At 48.3% G+C, this 20,980-nt stretch overlaps 7 protein-coding genes across 8 annotated transcripts; 3 read left to right on the top strand and 4 right to left on the bottom strand.

Moving 5' to 3' along the window:
- Window positions 1-1,000: 1,000 nt before the first annotated feature.
- On the bottom strand, window positions 1,001-4,032 carry SPPG_04983 (uncharacterized protein). The gene is made up of 6 exons (XM_016753223.1): window positions 3,399-4,032; window positions 2,927-3,286; window positions 2,493-2,860; window positions 2,221-2,426; window positions 1,748-2,161; window positions 1,001-1,688 (listed from the first exon to the last, which is right to left on the bottom strand). Exons 1-6 carry the CDS (start codon window positions 3,918-3,920, stop codon window positions 1,273-1,275), a joined length of 2,286 nt encoding a protein of 761 aa, XP_016607636.1. The 5' UTR covers window positions 3,921-4,032; the 3' UTR covers window positions 1,001-1,272.
- A 108-nt stretch (window positions 4,033-4,140) lies between these two features.
- Window positions 4,141-7,628, top strand: SPPG_04982 (uncharacterized protein). The gene is made up of 4 exons (XM_016753222.1): window positions 4,141-4,497; window positions 4,559-4,882; window positions 4,950-7,139; window positions 7,202-7,628. Exons 1-4 carry the CDS (start codon window positions 4,222-4,224, stop codon window positions 7,478-7,480), a joined length of 3,069 nt encoding a protein of 1,022 aa, XP_016607635.1. The 5' UTR covers window positions 4,141-4,221; the 3' UTR covers window positions 7,481-7,628.
- Window positions 7,629-7,735: 107 nt separating this feature from the next.
- On the top strand, window positions 7,736-9,851 carry SPPG_04981 (sugar porter (SP) family MFS transporter). The gene is made up of 5 exons (XM_016753221.1): window positions 7,736-7,984; window positions 8,067-8,928; window positions 8,993-9,342; window positions 9,411-9,496; window positions 9,556-9,851. Exons 1-5 carry the CDS (start codon window positions 7,903-7,905, stop codon window positions 9,742-9,744), a joined length of 1,569 nt encoding a protein of 522 aa, XP_016607634.1. The 5' UTR covers window positions 7,736-7,902; the 3' UTR covers window positions 9,745-9,851.
- An 89-nt stretch (window positions 9,852-9,940) lies between these two features.
- On the bottom strand, window positions 9,941-11,580 carry SPPG_04980 (uncharacterized protein). Its single transcript, XM_016753220.1, has 2 exons — window positions 10,927-11,580; window positions 9,941-10,853 (listed from the first exon to the last, which is right to left on the bottom strand). Exons 1-2 carry the CDS (start codon window positions 11,403-11,405, stop codon window positions 10,076-10,078), a joined length of 1,257 nt encoding a protein of 418 aa, XP_016607633.1. The 5' UTR covers window positions 11,406-11,580; the 3' UTR covers window positions 9,941-10,075.
- A 69-nt stretch (window positions 11,581-11,649) lies between these two features.
- On the bottom strand, window positions 11,650-14,729 carry SPPG_04979 (uncharacterized protein). Its single transcript, XM_016753219.1, has 2 exons — window positions 13,465-14,729; window positions 11,650-13,401 (listed from the first exon to the last, which is right to left on the bottom strand). The coding sequence occupies exons 1-2, from the start codon at window positions 14,119-14,121 to the stop codon at window positions 11,836-11,838; spliced, it is 2,223 nt and encodes a 740-aa protein (XP_016607632.1). The 5' UTR covers window positions 14,122-14,729; the 3' UTR covers window positions 11,650-11,835.
- Window positions 14,730-15,408: 679 nt separating this feature from the next.
- On the top strand, window positions 15,409-17,725 carry SPPG_04978 (uncharacterized protein). Its single transcript, XM_016753218.1, has 4 exons — window positions 15,409-15,965; window positions 16,032-16,487; window positions 16,558-16,924; window positions 17,002-17,725. Exons 1-4 carry the CDS (start codon window positions 15,673-15,675, stop codon window positions 17,578-17,580), a joined length of 1,695 nt encoding a protein of 564 aa, XP_016607631.1. The 5' UTR covers window positions 15,409-15,672; the 3' UTR covers window positions 17,581-17,725.
- A 31-nt stretch (window positions 17,726-17,756) lies between these two features.
- Window positions 17,757-20,903, bottom strand: SPPG_04977. 2 transcript variants are annotated; one of them, XM_016753217.1, is made up of 6 exons: window positions 20,453-20,903; window positions 20,265-20,389; window positions 19,955-20,195; window positions 19,708-19,884; window positions 19,153-19,647; window positions 17,757-19,086 (listed from the first exon to the last, which is right to left on the bottom strand). In XM_016753217.1, exons 1-6 carry the CDS (start codon window positions 20,529-20,531, stop codon window positions 18,014-18,016), a joined length of 2,190 nt encoding a protein of 729 aa, XP_016607630.1. In that variant the 5' UTR covers window positions 20,532-20,903; the 3' UTR covers window positions 17,757-18,013. The 2 variants fall into 2 exon arrangements, with proteins under 2 accessions (XP_016607630.1, XP_016607629.1); XM_016753216.1 differs by lacking the exons at window positions 20,265-20,389; window positions 20,453-20,903 and adding an exon at window positions 20,229-20,252 and having other exon boundaries at window positions 19,955-20,145.
- Window positions 20,904-20,980: the final 77 nt, after the last annotated feature.

Genomic DNA, 20,980 nt, shown 5'->3' with positions numbered 1-20,980 from the left:
TCCCAGTAATTGCAGAATGCCATTTCATTTAACCAATCTCATTACAAGTCTGATAACGCTGTGTGTATATTAACTGAAACATCTCGAATAGTATGTACAACGTCCCAACGCAAGAATCCCATCAAAATCCAACTCGGCATAATCGACCCCCCCTCATCCCTTCGCCATGAGGGGGGGCAATCTAACACGGTAAACATCTTCCACATGCTGCGAACGTCCCTGCGATACAGTTGCGGATACCGTTGACAATGCCCTGAAAGGCATATTTTAGATTAGCTCTTTAGCTTGAAGAAGTAACAACAGTACTGTGGTACTCTTACCATTAGACAACTGCCGATGGCACTGAAAACTGTGTTGATGCCGTTTGCAATAGCATTGCAGATTCCTGCCAGGCAAGAGAAGACTGAACCCATTTATAAAGGTTGATTTCGAGTTGACGTTGATTGATCTAGTAGAGTCTACGGGTAGAGTATAGCGGGAGTCTCGACGACTTTTATATGAAATAGCCTCGCAGTAGGATTTTTGACAGATTCGATTGCGTGTAATGCCAAGAAATGAGAGTTTACGGGCGTTTGCGTGGGTGTAGGGTGGGTATAAAAGGAATCACCACAAGACACTTTAACTGTCGTGACTGTGAGCAGAGGAGAGAAAAGCGATACCCTTTGCATCTTTTATATCCCTTCCAAGAAAGCAGCCTTTGGGGAGTCCGGACACATTACGTAAGAGTCGCGTCCGTACATGACGTCAGGTTCTGTGGATCACACGACAGACAAGTGTGAAAAAAACAAAAGAAAATGGAAAACGAACGTTCCTTTTGGGGGAAGGGGACACTTGCAGTCATTGTTGTGCTTGGCTTCATGACGTACGTTGCGGTTTACAATTTGTTTTACAATTGCCCGTATCCCTCTCAACATTTCCTATTAGATCCCTATCTCCTCCCCACAAAGGAAAACTCTTGTCGTGACGCAAGGGAATCATACAAAATCTTGGATACCGCGGGGGGTGGGACAAACTCCAGCCCAAGGCTCAGCCTTGTGGGGGAGGCAAAAGCAGGATCTCATCAAGATGAAATCATGAAACTTGTATGACGAATCATCTTTTAAAATCCTACTGAAAATGTCGTAGCCCATCATCACAAAAGAAAAAAACTACCATGTCGACATACTTCACACCTGCATATTACAGAAAAGGATACCATTTCCCCCAAAGATACATGACCAATTACCACTATTGGCAAATCATACATGCATACAGACAATCTCACAATCACATTCAAATCAAAGTCCGTTTAGCATGCTTTAGATCTTTATCCCCGGTTGGTGCAACCTCCAAACTCAACTCTTTGTTGATGTCTGCTAACCGGCTCCTCAACCGCCCAATATCGCCTAACCGGTCCTCCAATTTGCGAATCTCGCTCTCAACAGAGTCCATGAATCCATGGCCGCTACCAATTCGTTCCATCTCCCATGCATCGCCACTTTCTCCTTCACCGACTCGAAGGAGATAGTTGTGGTACTTGAAGAGACTTGGGCGGTGAGATATCGTCACGACGGTGATCCCTTCGTCCTTTGCAGTAGAGTAGAGAAGTGCTTCCACATCAGTCGAGACAGCAGAGGTGGCTTCGTCCAACACGGCGAACCGAGGATGGTGGTAAAACAGACGTGCTAATTGCATGCGTTGTTTTTCACCTGTACAGGAATTGTATATTAAGATCCCTCTCACATTTCCATAAACAGTGGTCACGCACCTCCGGAGAACACGTCCTTCCACTCCTTGACGGCGTCCCATCCGCCTTCTCTTGCTGGAATATATTCCAAATACACCTTCTTCAGAATCTCGGCCAAATCCGCATCCGTCTTTCCAGCCTGCTTCATTTGCTTCACAGTGTGAGGGTAAATGACTTGCTCACGCAAGGAACCAATTGCCAAGTACGGGCGCTGAGGAATGTAGAGGATTGAATCCAATCCGGGCGCAGGCCGCGAGATTTTGCCTCTGAAAATAGGCCAAAGTCCTGCAAGGGTACGAAGGATCGACGTTTTGCCAGCTCCGTTGGGGCCGGTCACCATAAGATGCTCGCCAGGACCAATTCCAAAGGACAGGTCACGGATGAGGACGGTGTCGCCATTCGGAGTCACGATGGGTGTTTTGTCAAATTTGATACCTGACAGCAAACATTAGCATCAATACGTCTGTAACAACACACGACGCTGCTGGTAGTACCATCAAAGTCATATTCCAATTTGCCTGCAATTGATTCCAAAGAGTACTCCGCACCGGTGTTCCCAGTGTCAACAAATCGATCGTCGTGGAGATCTTGCAGGACGCGTAACATGTTGTAAACTCGGTAAGTGTAACCGGCCAGTTCGTTCAATTCCTTGTATGAGTACATGATACGACCACCAGCATCAGCAAGAGACACCATCAATCTACACGTAGGCATGTGGCGTATTAGACATTCCACCCACCGCTGTCATTAGCAGCATACCACGTACCGTTTGTTGGTAATGAAACCCTGTGTTCTACTTCCCGTCTTTCTGTCCAACTGAGAAAGAGCATTCGCGGGATCAGATGCCTGTAATTGAGCTAATCTTGCCTCTTCACGTCGCGACCGGGCGCCAGCAAACTCTGGGTAAAACACCGGAATACTGGCAATGAGCAATCCTGCCGCCGACCAAGTGTATTTGATGATAAAGTCCTCGAACATGTTGTATGCGATCCTAATACGATAAATGTGGTTGATGTGCTTAATCAGGCGGTAGTAGGTGCGGGTCAAGATAGATTTTTCTAAATGGGCGCCATGATAAAAGGCAATTTCTTCCGCGTTGGTGATGAGGCGCGAATGGGCCGAACGGAAGTCTCCCTATGAACATGATATCGACACTTAAGCTCATTCAGATCAACTAAGAAGCCAATTCCAAAGTCCTACCTCAAGCTTTGCCTCAACTGCAGCCAATTTTCCGAAGGACGGGGTTACAGCTCTGAGAATACTGGCGGTAATGAAGTAATTGACAGTCAACCCCCACATTCCGGATGTTCCGATGCTACGTGCGAGCTGGTAGTTGAAGATAATCATATCGAGTATAGGCTTGCCCAAGTTGGAGTACAGCGACGCAAGCGCGGTACAGAATCGGTTGATGTCAGTCGTAATAAGTTGATCGGCACCATCAATGCGGTTGTCCAAGTTAATAGCTTTGTAATATGTGTTGTTCTCCATGTAAAGGTCGTGCACGTGACGGGTAAGGCTGGTCCGTAATGCAATCGAAAGCTTTGACTGTAAGTAGCGAATCTAATAGTAACTGACTGTTAGTATTCGACAATCAAAATTGAATTTCATCAAGGTGTATAGGGGCTTCCATAAGGTATGCGATGCAGCCACCAGTAATAAGTTCTGGACTCACCATGCTATTCGTGTAGGTTGCAGGAATAGCAACGGCAAACCAGTATAGCAAGCCCTTTCCAAATGATTTTGCATCAGCTGCCACCAAATCTCTCACCAACCGTCCATCCAACCTCGCGACGATAACTGATAAGTATGTTCGCAGGATCAAAAACGTGGTATGCAGAACCAGAATCATCACGGTTTTCGACCTCCAGTTTGGCACGCAAATAGCCCAAATGTACTTCAATTGTCTCAGAAACCGTTTATCAACTGCTACTTTGATCTTATTCTTGTCGATCTTCATTGTGGCTGTTTCGTCGTCTTCTACAGGTTTACCCAGGGCGCGTATAGAAGCACGCTGCTTTTGACGACGCATATAGTAGATTGCACCTCCAGCAAGCGCGACACCCAATGCCGTACGACGAATGCGCTGGATTCGCAGCTGCATAGTGGCAGCTGTCGAAGCCGCCGGAAGCGCTGCGGACGAGACTTTGTCTAGAAATGCCGAGATGGCCTCAGGAAGAGGCTTGGCGAACGGCATACTGTCCGGCGTCAGAGAGGGATAGCTTCAGGTTGAACAAGGAGCAGATCCCTCAGTAGCGTTATTTGATGGTTCGCTTGCCACGGCGTGGTGGTCGGCTACGATTGACGCCCTTCGAGACGGCAGAGATTTCCCCCTCCATCAGTCTACCATCAGTCATGTGACTCATATCATGTGAGAGGCGCAGACTTCAGCTGTGAATTGTTTTTGGTGGAAGTTCAAAGCTCGCTGTCGTGGTGGGGCATTTTGAAGATCGTTGCCGTTCATTCAATTACAGATTGACCCCCATCCGCACAAAGACATGGCACAATCGGTCAGAATACAAGAACCGTATTTACTCACGCCTCACCCGTATACAGTTGGCCTTCCCAAACGGATATCCCTCTCTCAGAGGGATATCTCGAAACCACAACCGACAAAGAAGGAAAATACAAAGGAGAGAGACATATCCTCTAAGCGGTCTCTACCTCAAGGGTTTCTAGCTGCATCAGTACCGGAGCATTTGTTTGGCGACGATAATGGAGATCACTCTGCGACAGTTGTGACTGTGCAAGGCGCTGCAATATATCTTTACGACGTATGTAGTACCTGAAGAGTCAAGCACAGCATGGTAGTAACCCAACATTTTTTTTACGCAGCTTGCAAGACAGCAATGCCTTCATTCATGGTCCGTCCCACCGGGCCATCTCTTCGCCTCTCCTGCCCGATATCTCCCAGCACCGTCTTCGCAACAAGGTCCAAATACAGGCTCTCTAGACATCACACCCATAGATGCAGATGCTGATACAGATCTTTCACTCTCGAGTGCACTTGCTGGGAACGTGTATGCGGTGATTGATTGTGGAGCAGATGTGGCGGCGCGTGAAGAAAAGCGATTGGTGTGGATGTGGAAGGTTGCTGAGGTGCAAGGGGACGCGGAAGAGGTAACTCTGGTTGCTGGAAAGCCGGATAGTTCGAAAAAGGTTGGGTTGCTTGACATTTTTCCGTATGCCACCGTCCATGCAATGACTGATGTGTTTATGCCCAAAGTTTAAAAATGAGATCTACCACTTGTCGACGTTCATTCCTTCTCCTTCGGCAAATGACGGCTATTTGGTCATTGTACATATCGAAGGCGGCATCACCGTAACGTCTAGAACTCTCGAAACGCTGACAACCTGGTCAGCACCTTCTACCACGAACGCCCGTGTTGTTTGGTCCACCACGTTTACTACGGCAGACGACGGGGAGGAGGAATGGCGATCATTGCGCGTCCTTTCCATTGTGCAGCACGAGAGAGGTCGCTACACAATTCGTACCCATTCTGTATCGGCGAAGCGAACAGGAGCTGTTCATGTCGAATTACTCTCAGAGGTGGAGATGAGTGTACCTGTGGAGCATATGAATACGGTAAAGGGACAGGAAGAGGGTCCGGTCATTCCCATGGCGTTTGCGTATCAGGTGGAGAGGAATGTTTTGACTGTAGTATATTCCAATGCGGCAGTCAGGGTATATCAGTTCGATGGAATTAGCAAGCTGTTGCGAGAGAGTCTGTCATTTACTCTCAAACTTGCAAAATTCGAAGTGCCGTCGAATCTAAATAGTCACCGCGCTCGAGGTCCTTCAAGTATTAGCATCTCACCCCTGGATGCTAGCTATATCTCAATCGTGGGCTACAGAAGGTGGAAAGATGCTGGAGTAGAGGAGGTGTTAACCATATGGGATACAGAGTACGGGGCCCTACATTACGAGAAGGTTTTAAATGCCGCTGGCAGCGAAGTTGGCGCCTCGTCTCGTGTCTTCCACACCACAGTGATCAAATCCCCTCTTACCGGCCCCGTTGTCAGTGTCGCCAGTAGTGTCATCTCCCATCATTCTCCGGTCTCCTTCTCTTCAACCGTCACATTTATCCCCTATCACTGCTCTCCACTAACTATGCTGTCTGTGTTGGGCAAGCTACGAAAGCCTCTGTTGGCGGACGGTGCCGACAGCTTGGGATCCAAACTCGAAGCCAACGTGATCGAACCCGTTGGTTTGGGCATGGCGACAGTTGGACTTGTTTCTCCACCGGTAGCGGGACCCGAGATTGAGTCCTGGAATATGCAGCTTGCGGATTCGGATCAGCTGAGTCGAGAGTATGTCGCAAAGTTGCTGGATCCTGCTGTGAATGAGGGACAGTTCAACAAGTTGTTTTGTGAATGGATGCAAAAGAAGTTACTGGAATTGCGAGAGCTGGAAACTTTGGAAGGTAACGGGAAACGGGACGCAGTTACAACGCAGTCAACAGTGCCAAAGGTGAATGGTGTAATGCCTAAGAAGGAGAAGACACAAGAAGACCAGCAGAAGGCGGACACTGACGTTGACCAGACACAGTCTCTTCCAAAGTATTTGACATGTCCCCCAGATCGATCAGTTATCTCCAAACTCCCGCGCGTCGAACTCTCCTACCCTGCCCTCTTCACCATTCTACGTCGATGCTTTTCAAATCCAACCAAGTTTTGGCCAAGACACACAATTCAATACCTTCTCCGCAGTGGTTGCGCGACATCCCGTTCAGTTGAAGGGGGCATCATTGGCGCGGCTCTGGAACGAGAAGACTTGTATATTATCCAAGCTGCTTTGAAGCATGTGTCGGATTTGGGTGAGACCGAGCTAGTAGAGGTACTCCGATATGTGTGTGGGGCGGAAGAAGGAAGGTGGAAGACCTCTGGGCGGACGATACGAGCGAAGAAGCTAGCTGATTGGTTAGAATCCAAAGAAAAAGATGCGAGAAAATCGCGGCAGGTAGTACCTGGGACTCCACATCCAGAGCGCATGAAGGTGGCAGAGTGGCAGAGTGAGACCGAAGAAGAAGACAAAGCAAATGATGTCGAAGTGAATGGTGCAGAAGAAGCTGAGAAACTCGAACAGGCTGAGCAGCGAGCCCACCAGGCGGAAATTTCATCATCTGCACTGGATCCCATCATAACCGCATGCACGCCCGGTCAAGCGCATTTCTTCCGTCTTGTATTTTCCCGACCACGTACGGATACATTTATGGCTCAGGCGATGCGGAAACGACTTGGAGCCAGGGACTTGGGGACCATATTGGGATGGGTGTCCAATGTATTGAGGGTTAACAAGGGTGAAGACGAGATGGACTTGGATGGGTCGAGAACTGCATTGTGGTGGATGTGGGCAGACGAGAAATCTACTGGAAATATTGGACCTCAACCTGGAAGTTTTGCTGAATGGGCGACGGTAAGTATTAAATCCGACATCCGGCGTTGTGAACCATATTTTAACTGAACCATCTTGACCAGGCAATCGACACGCTCACGCTCCTGTTAGATGCACACTTTTCTACTCTCCTTCACGCGCGCGAATTGGAATCTCTCCTTCAAACCCTCCACCAAACCATCTCGTATGACACCACCCGGATCTCCATCATGAACTCACGACTTTTAGGCCCGCTCTATGGTATTTTTGAGGAGAAGAAGCGTGAAGTAGAACAGAAGGATAAGGGCAAAGGTAAACGATGGAGACGGATGGTGGAAGATGTGCGAGGTGAAGAATATGAAGTTGAGATTTACAAATTTTAGAGGATTGGGGGTTGGGTGATTATTTATTCCTTGATTTTCTGTAATTTTGTGTGCGAGGTTGTGTTATGATGGTATAGGTAAAGCATTTTTGCATAGTGTGGAGGTGATTGCCAATACATCGTGAAGGTGTGATATTCGTTGCTTGATATCTCTCTATCTTGAAAGTGTGATTATGTCATATTGTATCCGATCCATGTGGCTTACGTGTGGCGTGTGGCTGGCAGATGATCCACTTTGGTGCGGGTCCCTTCTTGAACCTTTTGAGTTTTCCAAGACGACTTGTTATCCACACTTTGACGATAACCCAAGGACGAGCTCAACAAGAAAAGAATAAGCAGTAACAAGAGAAAAACTGGAGCCCGCAGCAGCTTGACTTGTTGTATCTGCATTTGGTCCCTTTGTCGAGGACTACATTGTTGGTCATGACTTCCTCCTACCGGTCGCTGGAGACCTCTTCACAAGACACGTCAAGCGCCGCGCTCTTGAACGTGCAGCAGGATGATGGTAGGAGAATGGCTAATCTTAATGATGAATCTTTAAATTCCTTGGCACGTAATGGCTTATCTTTTCTGTCCATGTTTCTCAGACGACTCAATAAGGCCAGCCACACCTCTTGTTTCCAGTGCTCCTTCCAAATGGCGTATTCCGTCCAACGTCCGTATTGTTCTTCTCTCTTCGTGTGCAGCACTCGGTGGATTCTTGGGAGGCTACGACACAGGCATCATCTCTGGCGCAACGCTGTACATCCAAGACGAGTTCTCGCTTTCCAACTTTGAAACAGAATTGATTGTTTCCGGTGTCATTGCGGGTGCTGTTGCGGGTGGTCTGGCGGCTGGAAAGATGACAGATCTATGGGGGCGGAAATATGTTATTGTGGGAGCATCTGTTGTGTTTGTTTTGGGGGCCGTTATCATGGCTGTGGCAGGTGGATGGGGGCTATTGTTGCTTGGAAGGTTGATTGCAGGTGCTGCTGTGGGGTCCGGTGCTGCAGTGCCTGTGTATATTGCAGAACTTTCGCCACCAGCTATCAGAGGGATGTTGGTCAATTTCAATGCGTTTTTCATTGCGCTTGGCCAGCTTGTTTCGTATCTCGTTGCCTACGCCTTATCTGATTCCCCAGATGACCCCCATTCGAGCGGCAATTGGAGACTGATGTTGGGACTTGCTGCCGTTCCGGCGGTAATTCAGTGTTTTGGCATGAGCTTGATGCCTATGAGCCCAAGGTACCTTGTTCAGAAAGGACGCACAAGAGAGGCGTATGATGTTCTGGCGAGTGTCCGGCCCAGTAAGACTACGAGTGAGGAGCTGGAGTCTGAGGTTGAGTCAATAAAGCAGAGCCTGAGTCACATCGTAGAGGAGGTTCCGTTTAAAGAGATGCTTTTGAATGCAGAGTACCGAGCAGCGTTGATGATAGCCGTTGGATTGCAGGTTCTGCAGCAATTTAGTGGGTGGGTTTCATAGTGTTTTAGATGGCTTTCGGCTGTGTCAAGCATTAACCCAATCCTTGGCTAGAATCAATACTATCATGTATTATTCCGCTACCATCCTCCGTATGGCCGGCTTCCCCTCCAAATCATCTGCGATCCTCTTTTCAACCTTCATTGCACTAGCCAACTGTTTTGGCTCGCTAACAGCAATGCGCCTCATTGACCGAACCGGCCGACGATGGCTGCTACTGACAACGCTTGTAGGCGTCGCGGCGGGATTGATAGTTTTAAGCGCAACATTTCATGTGTTGAGTTCTGGAGCTGTGGAGGGGACCGTCCTGGCTACTGGTGATCGAGTGGGACAAGTGTCTGGAGTCAGTTGGGTTGCATTATTGAGTTTGGTTCTATATGTGTTCTTTTATGCGATTGGATTAGGTATGTCGCTCTATTTCCTCTGTGCCTTTTTCAAGGTTAACCAAAAAACTGATGAGTACATTTTTCAGGTTGCGTTCCCTGGATCATTATCTCTGAGATCTTCCCTCTCGAAATCCGCGGCAAGGGCGCCGGTGTTGCGATCGCAGCCAACTGGGTAAGTTTTCCCTTTCTTTATTGATTGCAAAATACCGAACCGACACCTTTTCTTTACAGTTTACAAACTTTCTCATATCAATTACTTTCCTTACAATTACTCACCTCATTACTCCCGCCGGCACATTCTTGATTTACGCTGGTGCGGTGGTGATTGGATGGGCTTTCGTGTACATTAGAGTCCCGGAGACCAAGGGGCGTTGTTTAGAGGACATTGGTGGCGGGAGCATTGTTTTCGCTGCACATTAGTATTATCTTGCATTGGATATATAGACTGCTATGGTTTTTTTTTATGCTTCTTTTCATGTTCATTATTAGGATGATTTACAGAATACATTTTGTATTGTACTTTGTGTACCATATATTCGTGCCTATAAAGGTCGCCTATCCTACGCTGTTTTTGACAGCGCTATTGGCGCGGCTGTGGGGTTCTTTTCACAGATACTATCAGTTCCACTGATCGGGATCAGTTATCAACGCTGTTGGCTCATACTAGAGAAGAGATATCCTCTAGGTCTTGTTAAGGGTTACGACGCATGAGGTATGCAACTACATAGTATATATTTGTTACATTGCGCGTTTATGTTTGTTGTATAGATTCTGTCCGCACCTCCTCCACAGAAGGCCGAGCACAAGACTCTCCCACTGACTCTGTGCTTTCCCGCCCGTTAGCGTCGGCCCTTGTTGGGGCACTACTCTCCCGATTTCCACTGACCTCCCCACCGGTATCTTCAGATCCTGGGGCGTTACCTGCATTTGCAGGTGCCCCACCTTCCCCACTTCCGCTGGCGGCCTCAGCTCTCCTCACAGCTTCGCTCCTACTCTCCTCCACCGCCCTCCTCATATCCCCCTCAACTGTTCTCTCAATTTCATCTGCCCTCTTCTTTCTCGCAACCCATTCTGGATCCCGATCTTCTTCTTTTATCGCCTCCCGTACACAAAGCGGACAAGTCCGATGTCCACCCGTCAACGTACGGGGATCATCCAACAGCCATTGATCGATACATGCTTTATGGAACCGGTGATGACATGCCAGCTCTCTTAATCGATCGTGCGGGGCGTATTCGGTGAGACAAACAGAGCACAAGTGGGAATTTGGGGTATGTGAAGAGTCATCTACAATGATTTCAACCTGAGATGGGAGGGAAAGTTCATTAAAGGAAAAGGTTTTGAGGCGGGTGAGTTCCAGAGGGGTTAACCCTGTTTGGAGTTCTGGGTACCCCAGCATATCTCGGCGAACACGGCCCCGGAAAACGCAGAGAAGGATGAGGAAGAGGGTTAGGGGAAGGACAATCGTGGCGTATCGAACAATAATTTCGGCAAAAGTAAGCCAGTAGAGCTGGGGATTCTGCGTCTTGCTAAGATAAAGCATCAAACGACAATCAGTACGAGCACAAGTGGTGGCCAAAAACGACACAAAGCAAAGCATACCAAGTCTGGCTCCTGAAAACCCACACATTTCCAACAACAAACCACACGACATCCACCCCCGCACAAGTCCCCCACAACTTTCTCACTCTCCTCCAAACATTGCTCGTCCGCCATTCTGGTCGCCGGTCCACGAAATACATGATGGGTTTGGCCGGCACCCCGTAGACCACCTCCATGACGAGTAAACCAATCAGGTAAACATTCAGCGGTGCATCGCAAGATGATCGATACAAGGAGAGAAAGATGATAAGGATAAGCAGGTGGATGACATTGTATGTGGTTTCAACAATGAGCCACAGTTTCTGCAGAAATGTCCGTCGACGGCCGTGAGTGGGCGCCGAATTTGGATTTGCGGAAGAGTCGGGTGCGGCCGTTGTGTTGGACTCCTCTTGGGTTGCGGATTCGGATTGTGGTTGGATTTGTGGTTGAGATTCGAGATTACTGGGACCATTCTCGACAGATGTGATCACCTCAGCCATGTCGTCAAATCCACCCACAAAAACTTAAAGAGAAAAGGAGAACTTTACAAGAGAAAAGGAAACCTATCACCGTACAATCATGAGGTATAAAAAAAATCAAAAAGATGCCAAGCACGGTTGAAAGGCTGAATATCCTAAAATACAGTTCGGAAGGAAGGAGAGATCATTGATATCTTCACTGCCCCCATGCGTAAACATTTAAGCCACGTAATCTGGCTAATGTGGCTTGTATTATGTCATCATGTGCCCTTGCAATCGCAACTTTAATTTTCCAAACGCTTTCAACAAACTACCAATTCTAAAAAAAAAATCTATTCTTTTGGGGGTCTATTTAGAATCTATAATAAATGGTTTACTACATGGGGTCCAAAACAGCAGAGGTCATATTGGAAGCGAGGTGTCATGGATGGTAGCCGCCAGCGTGCCAGGATCAGGCAGTCGCAGTAGGCGCCTGAAGGATGGATTCTTCTAACACGGGGGTGGTTTTCTGGTGTGTGGTGTCCGAAATCAGGTGGTCATCGATTTTACTTTGCGGCTCCTGAGAGGCTGTTTCCACTTTGACTATGGAGGGGGGCTCATTGTCTAATATCTGGGATTCCTGGTCATCAATCTGCTGCGTTAACTGTTCTGGTTCGGTGTCAGCCATCGTAGCAGTTATAACAGCTAATGGCTCTGCTCCCGCCGGCTGTTCTAGATCCTCGGATTGAGTGTCGGCATCGATGACTACCAATGCGGCATCTTCATTCTGTTGATCATGTTGACCATTATCGTCATTCACTTGCGCTTCCAGAGCTTTGTGTTCTTCCACTTCCACCATTTTCGGGTGCTCATCCTCTGCAGAGGTTCTGTCCGCGGTATCTGCTATTTCAGGAGTCGACTGATTGTTTTGCACAGCATTAGCCTGCTCCGCAATAACATGCAATGGGATATCATCGTCCGCGTCATCGTCTTCAGGAATGGCCACCTTTTCAGATTGTGCCTGGTGCGTCGGACTCTGAGAGATGTCTTCAGAGGACGGGTGTAATGGGCCGGTACCGGACACGACAGATAAAGGTGACCCATCATTGGATTCATTTACGAATGAGTTCCTCCTGGGCTCATCCTCATCTTCCGTAGCCAGCAGCTCACTTCCTTCGGCATCGTCTTGTTGTGCATCTCCCGACACTCTACGCACAAAGTCTGGAATCGGCGGCACAGGCGGTACGTTATCCGTATCTGTGAAGACTTCATCAAAGAATTTGGTCACTTCATTATGCAATTGAAGAACCGATTTTCTCGCTTCGGGAATAGACATTCGGGAGGCCCGTTTAGGATCCTTGGGTATTTCCGAAGCAATCTCTTTAGAAGCAACCGATATATCTTCAACCAGCTTGCCGGCTTGTTTCTGCAGGGACGATGCAACCGGATGGGGAGAAACCGAGTTGAGGCTTATGGCCAGGCGCTCAGCGTGAGTTTGGAGGGAGGTGTACGAGTCTCGGTAAATAGGAGAGAGAACATTGCTTTCATCATCCATCTTGTCCATAGCAGCCAAGTAAACAGCGGCGAGGTCAGAGACTTCCGGGTCAGCCACCACATCTGGTCTGCCAGGTCTTGCTGATATCCGCCCAGAATTACTCGCCCGTTCTCTGTCTACGCTCGGTCGACGGAACCCTCTTGGTTTCAGCTCCCTCACACCCCAATGCGTCGAAGACGGAACTGAAGACGATGTTAGGGAGTAATGCGAGGCATTTGGCGCTGCCCCTGATAAATTCAAACTGTACAAAAGTGAAGACGTGACCGGATCGGGTGATGAGGGCGGCGGTACAGGAGATGGTGACGTGATAGACGGCAGAGGGGAGTCAGTGGGTGGTGCGTCTGGTTCTGGGTATTCAGACGCCAACTTTTGTGCTTCTTCAGGAGAAATTGCAGCAAGGGGAAATACTCCAGACTGTCCAGAGCGCCAGTTCATTCCGAGACACCAGCCGTCACGGTAGGTTTGGTAAATGGACATTGGGTCCTGGACATGCATAACGTGAGTGAGGATAAAGTCATTTCATGAATAAAAATGCACAGTACTCACCCCAGCCTTGACAGTAATTTCATCTGACACTTTCCTTCTGAACCAATGAAGTGCAAGCTGCGTGCCCAACAATCGTGGTGCAACAATGGCCGCTGCCCCACCCTTCCCCGCATTTGCTTCCAGGCTTGCTGTCCGTCGTGGAAGGTCGACGGACGCCCTCAGCACCACACTTCCAGTACTATTTTTGCGAGTTGTTATTGAAGAGGCTGCTGTTGTGATACTTCTTCGGTCATCGTCCGAAGCGAGCGTTGTGCCATTCGTAACTTGGGATAGGGGAGAGGTAGGAGTACGTACGCGGTTGATAGGGGAGCGGGAGCGGTCGATGGACGTGCGTGGAATGCTCTGTTCTGGTTGTACTGACTTTTGAAGGGTCAGTGATACCAGCTCACTTTTTCCCTTGCTTTCGTTTTCAGACAATGTCTGCTCTGATGTTGACCGTGGAGCATTTTCCAGCGACCTGTCTTGCACTTGCAGTGCATTGGTACCATGCTCCACTAGCCCCTTCTCTGCTGTATCGTGTCCTCTAGTAGTCTCATCCGCCAATGTATCGCTTTGTATCGTTTTTGAGCCCTTTCTCATTTGATGAACAACAAAGGCGAACAAGAAGATGCATACCACCCCCAGCACGATTCCTACGACGACGCCAACTGCGACCATCGTCAACAATGTACAGAAGAAAGAAAACTGTAAGTAAAAGACGTTAACAAGGAACAAAAAGCACACATCTGGAAAACTCAAAGTTCAACGCTTCTTTTGTCGTGTGACGGCCGCTTACTTGAATGAAGGCACAGTCACCCAAAGCTTTAAATTTCTGCGGCCAATTTCCGATCACATACACTCGAATGCATTCTAGAATTGAATCTTGGATGTGTGAAATTGGTTCCTTATTTCCAAACGACTTGTCTCACTACAGATCTTGTCGTTTTTTTTTGTCCATTGTGTATGCAGACATGCCTGCTATCAGCAGCCGATGCACGGTCACGGACTGAAAAAAGGGTCCGAGGGCTTACCCTAGTGCGCTGCTGCATCACTCATGTCGACAACCTACGAGGGGAATGAACATCCACTGTTGATGGACCAGACTGTTTCGACGCTGAGGTGCCAACTAGGTTGTGTGCACAGTGTGATCACCTACAACGCGGGATTTGAGGTTGCAAGAACGACTCGCGTGATTGATAAGTGTTTATTGGGTGCTGGAACTTTTTCAACTGCAACGATAACATGGAAGAAAAGACATTTTCAACAATGCATCTTGTCAAGGAATGCTGCAGGGAAATGCAGTAGCCAAAGGGCCAAAGGAATCAGTCGTTTAAATATGTAGCCGAGCATCGCTAGTTGTTAAAACAGCACGTGCATCAAAGAAAACGTGCAAGAGAGGCCAAGTGCACAAGGTATTCGCTGGTGAACCCTTGGCGCCTAGAGTCTCCCTCCATACGAGAATGAGGTTTTTTTTTTTCAATCGGAGTTCCCGCATCGGGGTTCCCCAAGTTCCCGGAATCATAAATATACCACTTGACATCCCATACGTTGAACAAGACAATGATCGTAAACACCTCCAATGCAGCATCTTGGTTTGACGTTGTCCAATAACACGAACGTGCTCTACTGCAAAAAGGACATTAGAACTGTCCACAACAAATCCGGCTTCTTATCATACATATGGCATGGGTGAGTGTTGCCCATTTTTTTTTCATTTTGCCATCCGTCAATTTCTTTAATTAGTCCTAACGTAAACTTCCCGTTTTCCAAAGTTCCCAATTGGAAAATCCCCCTAAAAAAAGATGGTAAAAACATGGCAATAAAGGCAATCAACAGAAAAAGGCACATAAAGAATGCACGCACAGGAAAAAAGCGGTCGAAATCAGCTCCACGTGCCTGCGTGCAAAGGCCGTTAAATGCCAGCAAAAGGCGTGAAATGTCAAAAGTAAACCGCTTGAGCTGACCAAAAAAAAAGAAAATCAAAAGACGATCAAATGCCCATTATTATTCAAAATTGCATGCATGCTTCCATACTGCCAGTACTTGTGGTCCGCATTTTGTTGTTGCTTGGTTGGTTCATGAAAAGAGAACGTTCCACGGGGGAAGAATGTGGGGTCCTTTAAAAAGGACGGACCTGAATTTGTGTCCTTTCCTGCAGCGGTAAGACCAACGTCGACCTGTCACCTCTCTGCAGCATCTTGCAAACCAAGAAGGTGGATTTTATACCTCATGAAAGTACTACTCGTTCCCGTCTTCTTTGCCGTTGCGGCTTTGGCAGCTCCGGTCGCATCCCCCGTCGAGTTCCAGGATAATCTGGCCTTCAATTCGCCTATCGTCAATTATCCTTCCCTTGCTGTCACAAAACCCGATCATGAATTGCTGCGGCGACAGATCCAGATTGGTAAGCCAGTGCCCAAACCCCGGCCTCCTCCTCCATCAGGACCGTCAAAAGGGGCACCCATTCCTACTGTGAAGTTTGGGCACGGTGTGGCCTCTGGTGATCCGTTGTCAGATGCCGTCATGTAAGTGTTTCTTACGCTGTTTCGTCCAGGGCTGTCGTAAGCACTTCCTGACATTGTTTGAATCAGCATCTGGACAAAGGTCACCTCACAAGATACCGCCATTCCAGTAACCTACCAAGTTTCAACAACAGAAGCATTTTCTTCGCTTGTGCAGAATGGAACAGTGGTGACAACCCCCGACGTGGACTACACTGTCAAAGTGGACGTAAAAGGTCTCCAACCCGCGACTACTTACTACTACCGCTTTGTGGTTCAGACCCCTTCCGGAACTGCCACATCTCCCATTGGCAAGACCCACACGCTTCCTACCGAGGATGCCGACGTTGAAAGCTACAAATTGGCCGTCGTCAGCTGCAGTAACCTCCCTTATGGATTTTTCAATGCATACAATGGCATCTCACACCGCACAGATGTGGACGTTGTGCTGCATTTGGGGGACTACATCTATGAATATGCAAACAAAAAGTACGGTGATGGGACAGCAATCGGTCGCATTCCTCAACCTGACAAGGATATTGTCACGTAAGTGTTTTGTGTACGGTTTGAGACATGTCTTACTACAACAGACCGGCCAACATGTTACCCTCAACAGACTCTCAGACTACCGCACCCGCCACGCCCAATACAAAACTGATCCAGATCTACAGCTCGCTCACCAAAACGTCCCGTGGATTACCGTTTGGGACGATCATGAATTCGCCGACAACGCGTGGAAAGACGGCGCAGGGAACCACAACCCTTCTACGCAAGGTCCTTGGGAAGAACGCAAACTTGCAGCCATGCGGGCATACTTTGAATACATGCCCATTCGGTCGGCCGTGATTGATGGAAAGGGCAAGATTTACCGTAGTTTCCATGTTGGAAAGCTGTTGGATTTGATAATGCTGGATACGAGAATTGCTGGCAGAGATAAGACGGATTTGAGGAAAACACAAGAAATCAATGCACCCGGCCGATCTGTGAGTTACTTTTCTCAATTTCCAGCAATGTTTCTTTTTTTTTTCTGGTGGCTCATATCCTTGCATTTGAACTTTAGATCCTGGGTGCGGATCAAGAATCCTGGCTTTACAATGAACTCTCAAAGTCCAGTCAAGGCGGCAAACAATGGCGCCTTTTGGGCAACCAAGTCACTTTTTCACCAATGAAGATTCTGGGCCAGTTGACTGGTGCAGACAGTTGGGACGGATATCCCGCATCCCGAGCTCGGCTCATGTCGCACCTTACGGACAATAACATCCAAAACACTGTCATCTTGACTGGCGACATTCACACAGCGTTCGCCTTTGATGTACCAGAAGACCCATACAATATCTTCAAATACGGCCCCATTTCCGGGCGCGGATCGGTGTTGGTGGAGTTTGTTGGCACGAGTGTGACCAGCCCTGGTGCGGGCGCTGTGGCTGTAGCTGGCTTGAGAATGAGCCAGCCTCATCTAAAGTTTGGCAATGGGAAGGACCATGGATACATGGTTGTGACGGTTACCGCGGAGAAGGTGTCAACAGAGTATGTGGTCGTTGCTGCTGTCGATAGAAGAACGCGTCTAGAGTCCACTGATGCCATAGTGGAGACTGCAAGTGGGTCAGGAAGGATCACAAGCGTTCAACAGTTTAACTAGTAGAATGGGGGCTTTTATGCATGATATTGGGTTTGACTCGTATATAGTAGAGATGGGAGATTTTACTCTTGATATTGATAATTAACAAAGATACATTTGGCCTTACCAGGCGTAAGGCTCGAATGTGATCAGGGCTGCAAAGGAATTCATTGCCCAAAGCTGACGTGAATCAACGAGGCCAATCGCCTCACCGTTCTCGCTCCATCCACAATACTACAACTGTAACCGTGCACATCACTAGATAATGTGGACATACTCCTTGAGCCAAACAATGCAGTCTGTCTCCAAAATAAAATTAGAAAATCAAAAAAAAAATGCGGAACTAAAAGATACAGGAAGCAACGAGATATCCTTCCTTGCCCTTATAGGATGGATACCCTTCCCCGCCGACACTCTCAACCTATTCCTAAAAACTATTTGTCTACCGTCACATTTAAATACCCAACTCCAATTCATCCAGTCTTCGCTGCAACTTTTTCCGTTCCTCCTGCTCAAGACTGGAATCTCTTAGCCGCTCCCTCAACGCCGTAATCTGCCTTTGAGTCCGTAACTCTTCTTCTTGCTCCCTTCGCAGGGCCAGATACGTTTGCTCCGTGATGCGACCACTCAATAATAGCATTTCAAGGGAATCCACTTTTTCGGGTGCGTGCTGCATGACGGCCATATTCATCGCGCCGCTCTCGAGCCGACTTGGGAGCCCAACTTCTAAACCGACCGGAAGGAGACAGGCGAGCGGGAAGACGCCAGCTTTACCTCCGCTGCCTTCTATTTGACCAAAGGCGTAGCCGTCGTCGTAAGCTAAGCGCACAGAGACTACATCGCCGGGTTTGATTTCCATTTCGTCGCCCATGACGGGTTTGTAGGGGTGGATGACGGTGAACTTTTGAGTGAGTTGGCCCTCGGTGGAGGATGTTCGACTTCGAGGCTTTCCTTTGTCATATACTCGGTATTCGCCTAGATCGTAGGAACCTCGTTCAGCGCTTGATACACCGTCTGCTGGTATTTTTTGATTCCCAACAGCGACATCCCCGCTTTCGGGTCGTCGAGCTGGACGTACTGATACATGTAATCTCGTTGCCTCTGGGATCTCTGCCAACGGTGGTAACGCCTGGCCATTTGTTGGAGGGCTCTCCTCGTCTACCGCCACAGCCTTCTCACTACTGGCTTTAGCCTCCTTTTGCTTTCGTCGTGTTTTCCTTTTCCATACAATTACTCCGGTCCCCGCCAAAAGTCCCACCGCCGCTAGAGACATGAAAACCGATATGAGTATTATCGCGGTTGTTCCCAAACCCGTATCTGAAGTTTTATTGAAAATATTCATGATCGCGGTGGTGGCGGCATCAAGACCGGCGCTGACAGCGTATGTACCGGCGAGAATCCCCGCAAAGTACTTTGACATTGTAAGCGCTACTTCAATCCAAACTGGTGCAGCAGCGCTAGATGGAAGATTAAATGGTACGAGACTGGGAATTACATCGCAGCGTACAGAGGCACAGACTGCTGAATCTGAAAAATCGACTCAAAATATTAGATGTTGTTTGCCAAATCATCTCGGAGGAACAACCCACATACCATTATACAAAGTCTTTAACGTAGGGGGTGCACCGAACGTGGCGGCCCTCGCCTGCTGCACCACTGATCCAGTCAAGAACAGTAAGGCTTGAATAACCTGAGTATCATTCTGATGCCCTCCAGCTCGTGGCATTGCCAAATGATATCCCCCTCGTACGGAGGCAAACGGGTTTGCCGCTCCGGGGCTGTTGCCTGAGATTACTTTATATGTCCATCCCTTTCCGGCAAATGCCTCCGAGGTTCTCTTTGCCGCAGAAGTGGAGCCCCGATAGAAAATGGCGTCACCGGTCAACCAGGTTTGTAGCGCCTTTGTACCGGTAAAAGCGAGAGTCTTTTGAGAGATGTATCCTTTCGAAATCCATTCCAATAGTTCGTTAAGAACGCCTTGATTTTGAGGGTTATTTATTGCGACTTGATGGCCAAACTTTAACAGATCGCCCCCGGATGGGCTCACGGTCATGAAAAGTTCGGAAAATAGCTCAACAATGTCCAGCCCTAAGTAGATTACCTTCTTTAGTTCGACGAATCCTCATAACAAAATGTGCGCATACGAACCTTGAAAGCCGGCTACAAAGCACAGAAGAGAGCGATGCGAAGCCAGTTCAGCTGGATAAATGGTTTCACAAGCGGCGGCCATATCATCCAAACTCGTCGGCATCGTCACGTTGTATTTTGCTAGCAAATCCGTTCTTGCGTATATCACTCCATAATCCGTCCACATCGGCAAGGCAACTTTTGACATCAAACAGCAAATCAGCACAACCAGTTGAGAGATACACGGAACAAAAATAGTGCAACCTACCTAAATTTCCCTTCACCGCATCACTATTTACAATGCCCGCATACTGCTCACTAACCCTGTCACTTACCGCCTGCCCAATCTGCGCCTGCCCGGTCTCTGGGCCCCATGTGAATAGATTGAAAAAAGCCCCCGGCCATTCCTCCAGCCATGACACATCGAGAGCAATGATATCGTACGTTGAATCGGATTTGCTGAGCAAGGGGTGGACAAACGCATAGTAGTCAGCAGGATCTGCCGTTTGCTACAAATGCAGGGTTAGATCTACAATACTCACAAGAAAAAAACGCTACAGATCGTTATAGCGCCTTACAGGTGGTTGCAAGTCAAAGCGAATATCTATTCCAGTGGACTGGAAGAACTGATTCTTGAGTGAGATCAGTTGATTGAGTTCGTCCGCAGTTGAATCGTAGAACAAGGGCTTCATTAGGACGTTCACTAGAGGGAAGCTTTTTAGGTAACCTACCCACAACATCTTATCCGAGTGAACCAGCAACTTACCAGTCGTGCTCTGACCGTTCACCCATCCTATTAGTATCGGCCAAACAGCCCACCCCAGGATACCCCTCCACGGCGGCATCCTGTGAGGAGGTAGTGTCGAGTCCAAACAGCGACTGGGATGACGTCCAAAGGGCTAACAATGGGCAAAAACACCTGAACCTCGGAGGTTCTAACGACCCAAAGTGCTACCGCAATTTGATGGATACTGGGTCAACAAGAAGACGCTTTCTCCGGTGCAACGTCAAACGTAAAGAGCGAGTGCTATGACCGCTGGGAAGAATCACTTTGATAATCTATCCGATTCGAAACCGAGGGACGATTTTGACAGGTCGGCATAAAACAAGAAAAGCACCCGCCGGATTTGCAGCTTTAGCTGGTCGAATAAGGCGCTGTCACTAAGCGTGTAGCTGCGTGTATAAAACTGCGAACAAAAAAAAAAAAATCCTTGTTGGAATCGCAAATGACAAAACGAGCCTGCCAAAAGACCAGGGCGGAAAGACACATCCAAGCGTCTCAATTATCACCCTC

This window comes from Spizellomyces punctatus (assembly GCF_000182565.1).
Source record: "Spizellomyces punctatus DAOM BR117 chromosome Unknown supercont1.8, whole genome shotgun sequence".
NCBI lineage: Eukaryota > Fungi > Chytridiomycota > Chytridiomycetes > Spizellomycetales > Spizellomycetaceae > Spizellomyces > Spizellomyces punctatus.
Note: the sequence above shows the minus strand (reverse complement) of the source record. Positions and strands in the feature narration are given on the sequence as shown.

Bases quoted from the DNA above. Each gene is read 5' to 3' on its own strand.
- SPPG_04983 (XM_016753223.1), bottom strand. From the start codon at position 3,920: ATGCCGTTCGCCAAGCCTCTTCCTGAGGCCATCTCGGCATTTCTAGAC. The intron at 2,861-2,926 runs GTAGGACTTTGG...TCATGTTCATAG, and splicing joins CAGTTGAGGCAAAGCTTGAG to GGAGACTTCCGTTCGGCCCA. The intron at 2,162-2,220 runs GTACTACCAGCA...GTTTGCTGTCAG, and splicing joins ATTGGAATATGACTTTGATG to GTATCAAATTTGACAAAACA.
- SPPG_04982 (XM_016753222.1), top strand. From the start codon at position 4,222: ATGGCACAATCGGTCAGAATACAAGAACCGTATTTACTCACGCCTCAC. The intron at 4,498-4,558 runs GTATGTAGTACC...TTTTTTACGCAG, and splicing joins CTGCAATATATCTTTACGAC to CTTGCAAGACAGCAATGCCT. The intron at 4,883-4,949 runs GTTGGGTTGCTT...TTATGCCCAAAG, and splicing joins AGCCGGATAGTTCGAAAAAG to TTTAAAAATGAGATCTACCA.
- SPPG_04981 (XM_016753221.1), top strand. From the start codon at position 7,903: ATGACTTCCTCCTACCGGTCGCTGGAGACCTCTTCACAAGACACGTCA. The intron at 9,343-9,410 runs GTATGTCGCTCT...TACATTTTTCAG, and splicing joins CTTTTATGCGATTGGATTAG to GTTGCGTTCCCTGGATCATT. The intron at 9,497-9,555 runs GTAAGTTTTCCC...TTTTCTTTACAG, and splicing joins TTGCGATCGCAGCCAACTGG to TTTACAAACTTTCTCATATC.
- SPPG_04980 (XM_016753220.1), bottom strand. From the start codon at position 11,405: ATGGCTGAGGTGATCACATCTGTCGAGAATGGTCCCAGTAATCTCGAA. The intron at 10,854-10,926 runs GTATGCTTTGCT...GCTTTATCTTAG, and splicing joins GTTTTCAGGAGCCAGACTTG to CAAGACGCAGAATCCCCAGC.
- SPPG_04979 (XM_016753219.1), bottom strand. From the start codon at position 14,121: ATGGTCGCAGTTGGCGTCGTCGTAGGAATCGTGCTGGGGGTGGTATGC. The intron at 13,402-13,464 runs GTGAGTACTGTG...ATGCATGTCCAG, and splicing joins AAATTACTGTCAAGGCTGGG to GACCCAATGTCCATTTACCA.
- SPPG_04978 (XM_016753218.1), top strand. From the start codon at position 15,673: ATGAAAGTACTACTCGTTCCCGTCTTCTTTGCCGTTGCGGCTTTGGCA. The intron at 15,966-16,031 runs GTAAGTGTTTCT...TGTTTGAATCAG, and splicing joins CCGTTGTCAGATGCCGTCAT to CATCTGGACAAAGGTCACCT. The intron at 16,925-17,001 runs GTGAGTTACTTT...TTTGAACTTTAG, and splicing joins TCAATGCACCCGGCCGATCT to ATCCTGGGTGCGGATCAAGA.
- SPPG_04977 (XM_016753217.1), bottom strand. From the start codon at position 20,531: ATGCCGCCGTGGAGGGGTATCCTGGGGTGGGCTGTTTGGCCGATACTA. The intron at 20,196-20,264 runs GTAAGGCGCTAT...CTGCATTTGTAG, and splicing joins GCTTTGACTTGCAACCACCT to CAAACGGCAGATCCTGCTGA. The intron at 19,885-19,954 runs GTAGGTTGCACT...TGATGTCAAAAG, and splicing joins TGCGGTGAAGGGAAATTTAG to TTGCCTTGCCGATGTGGACG.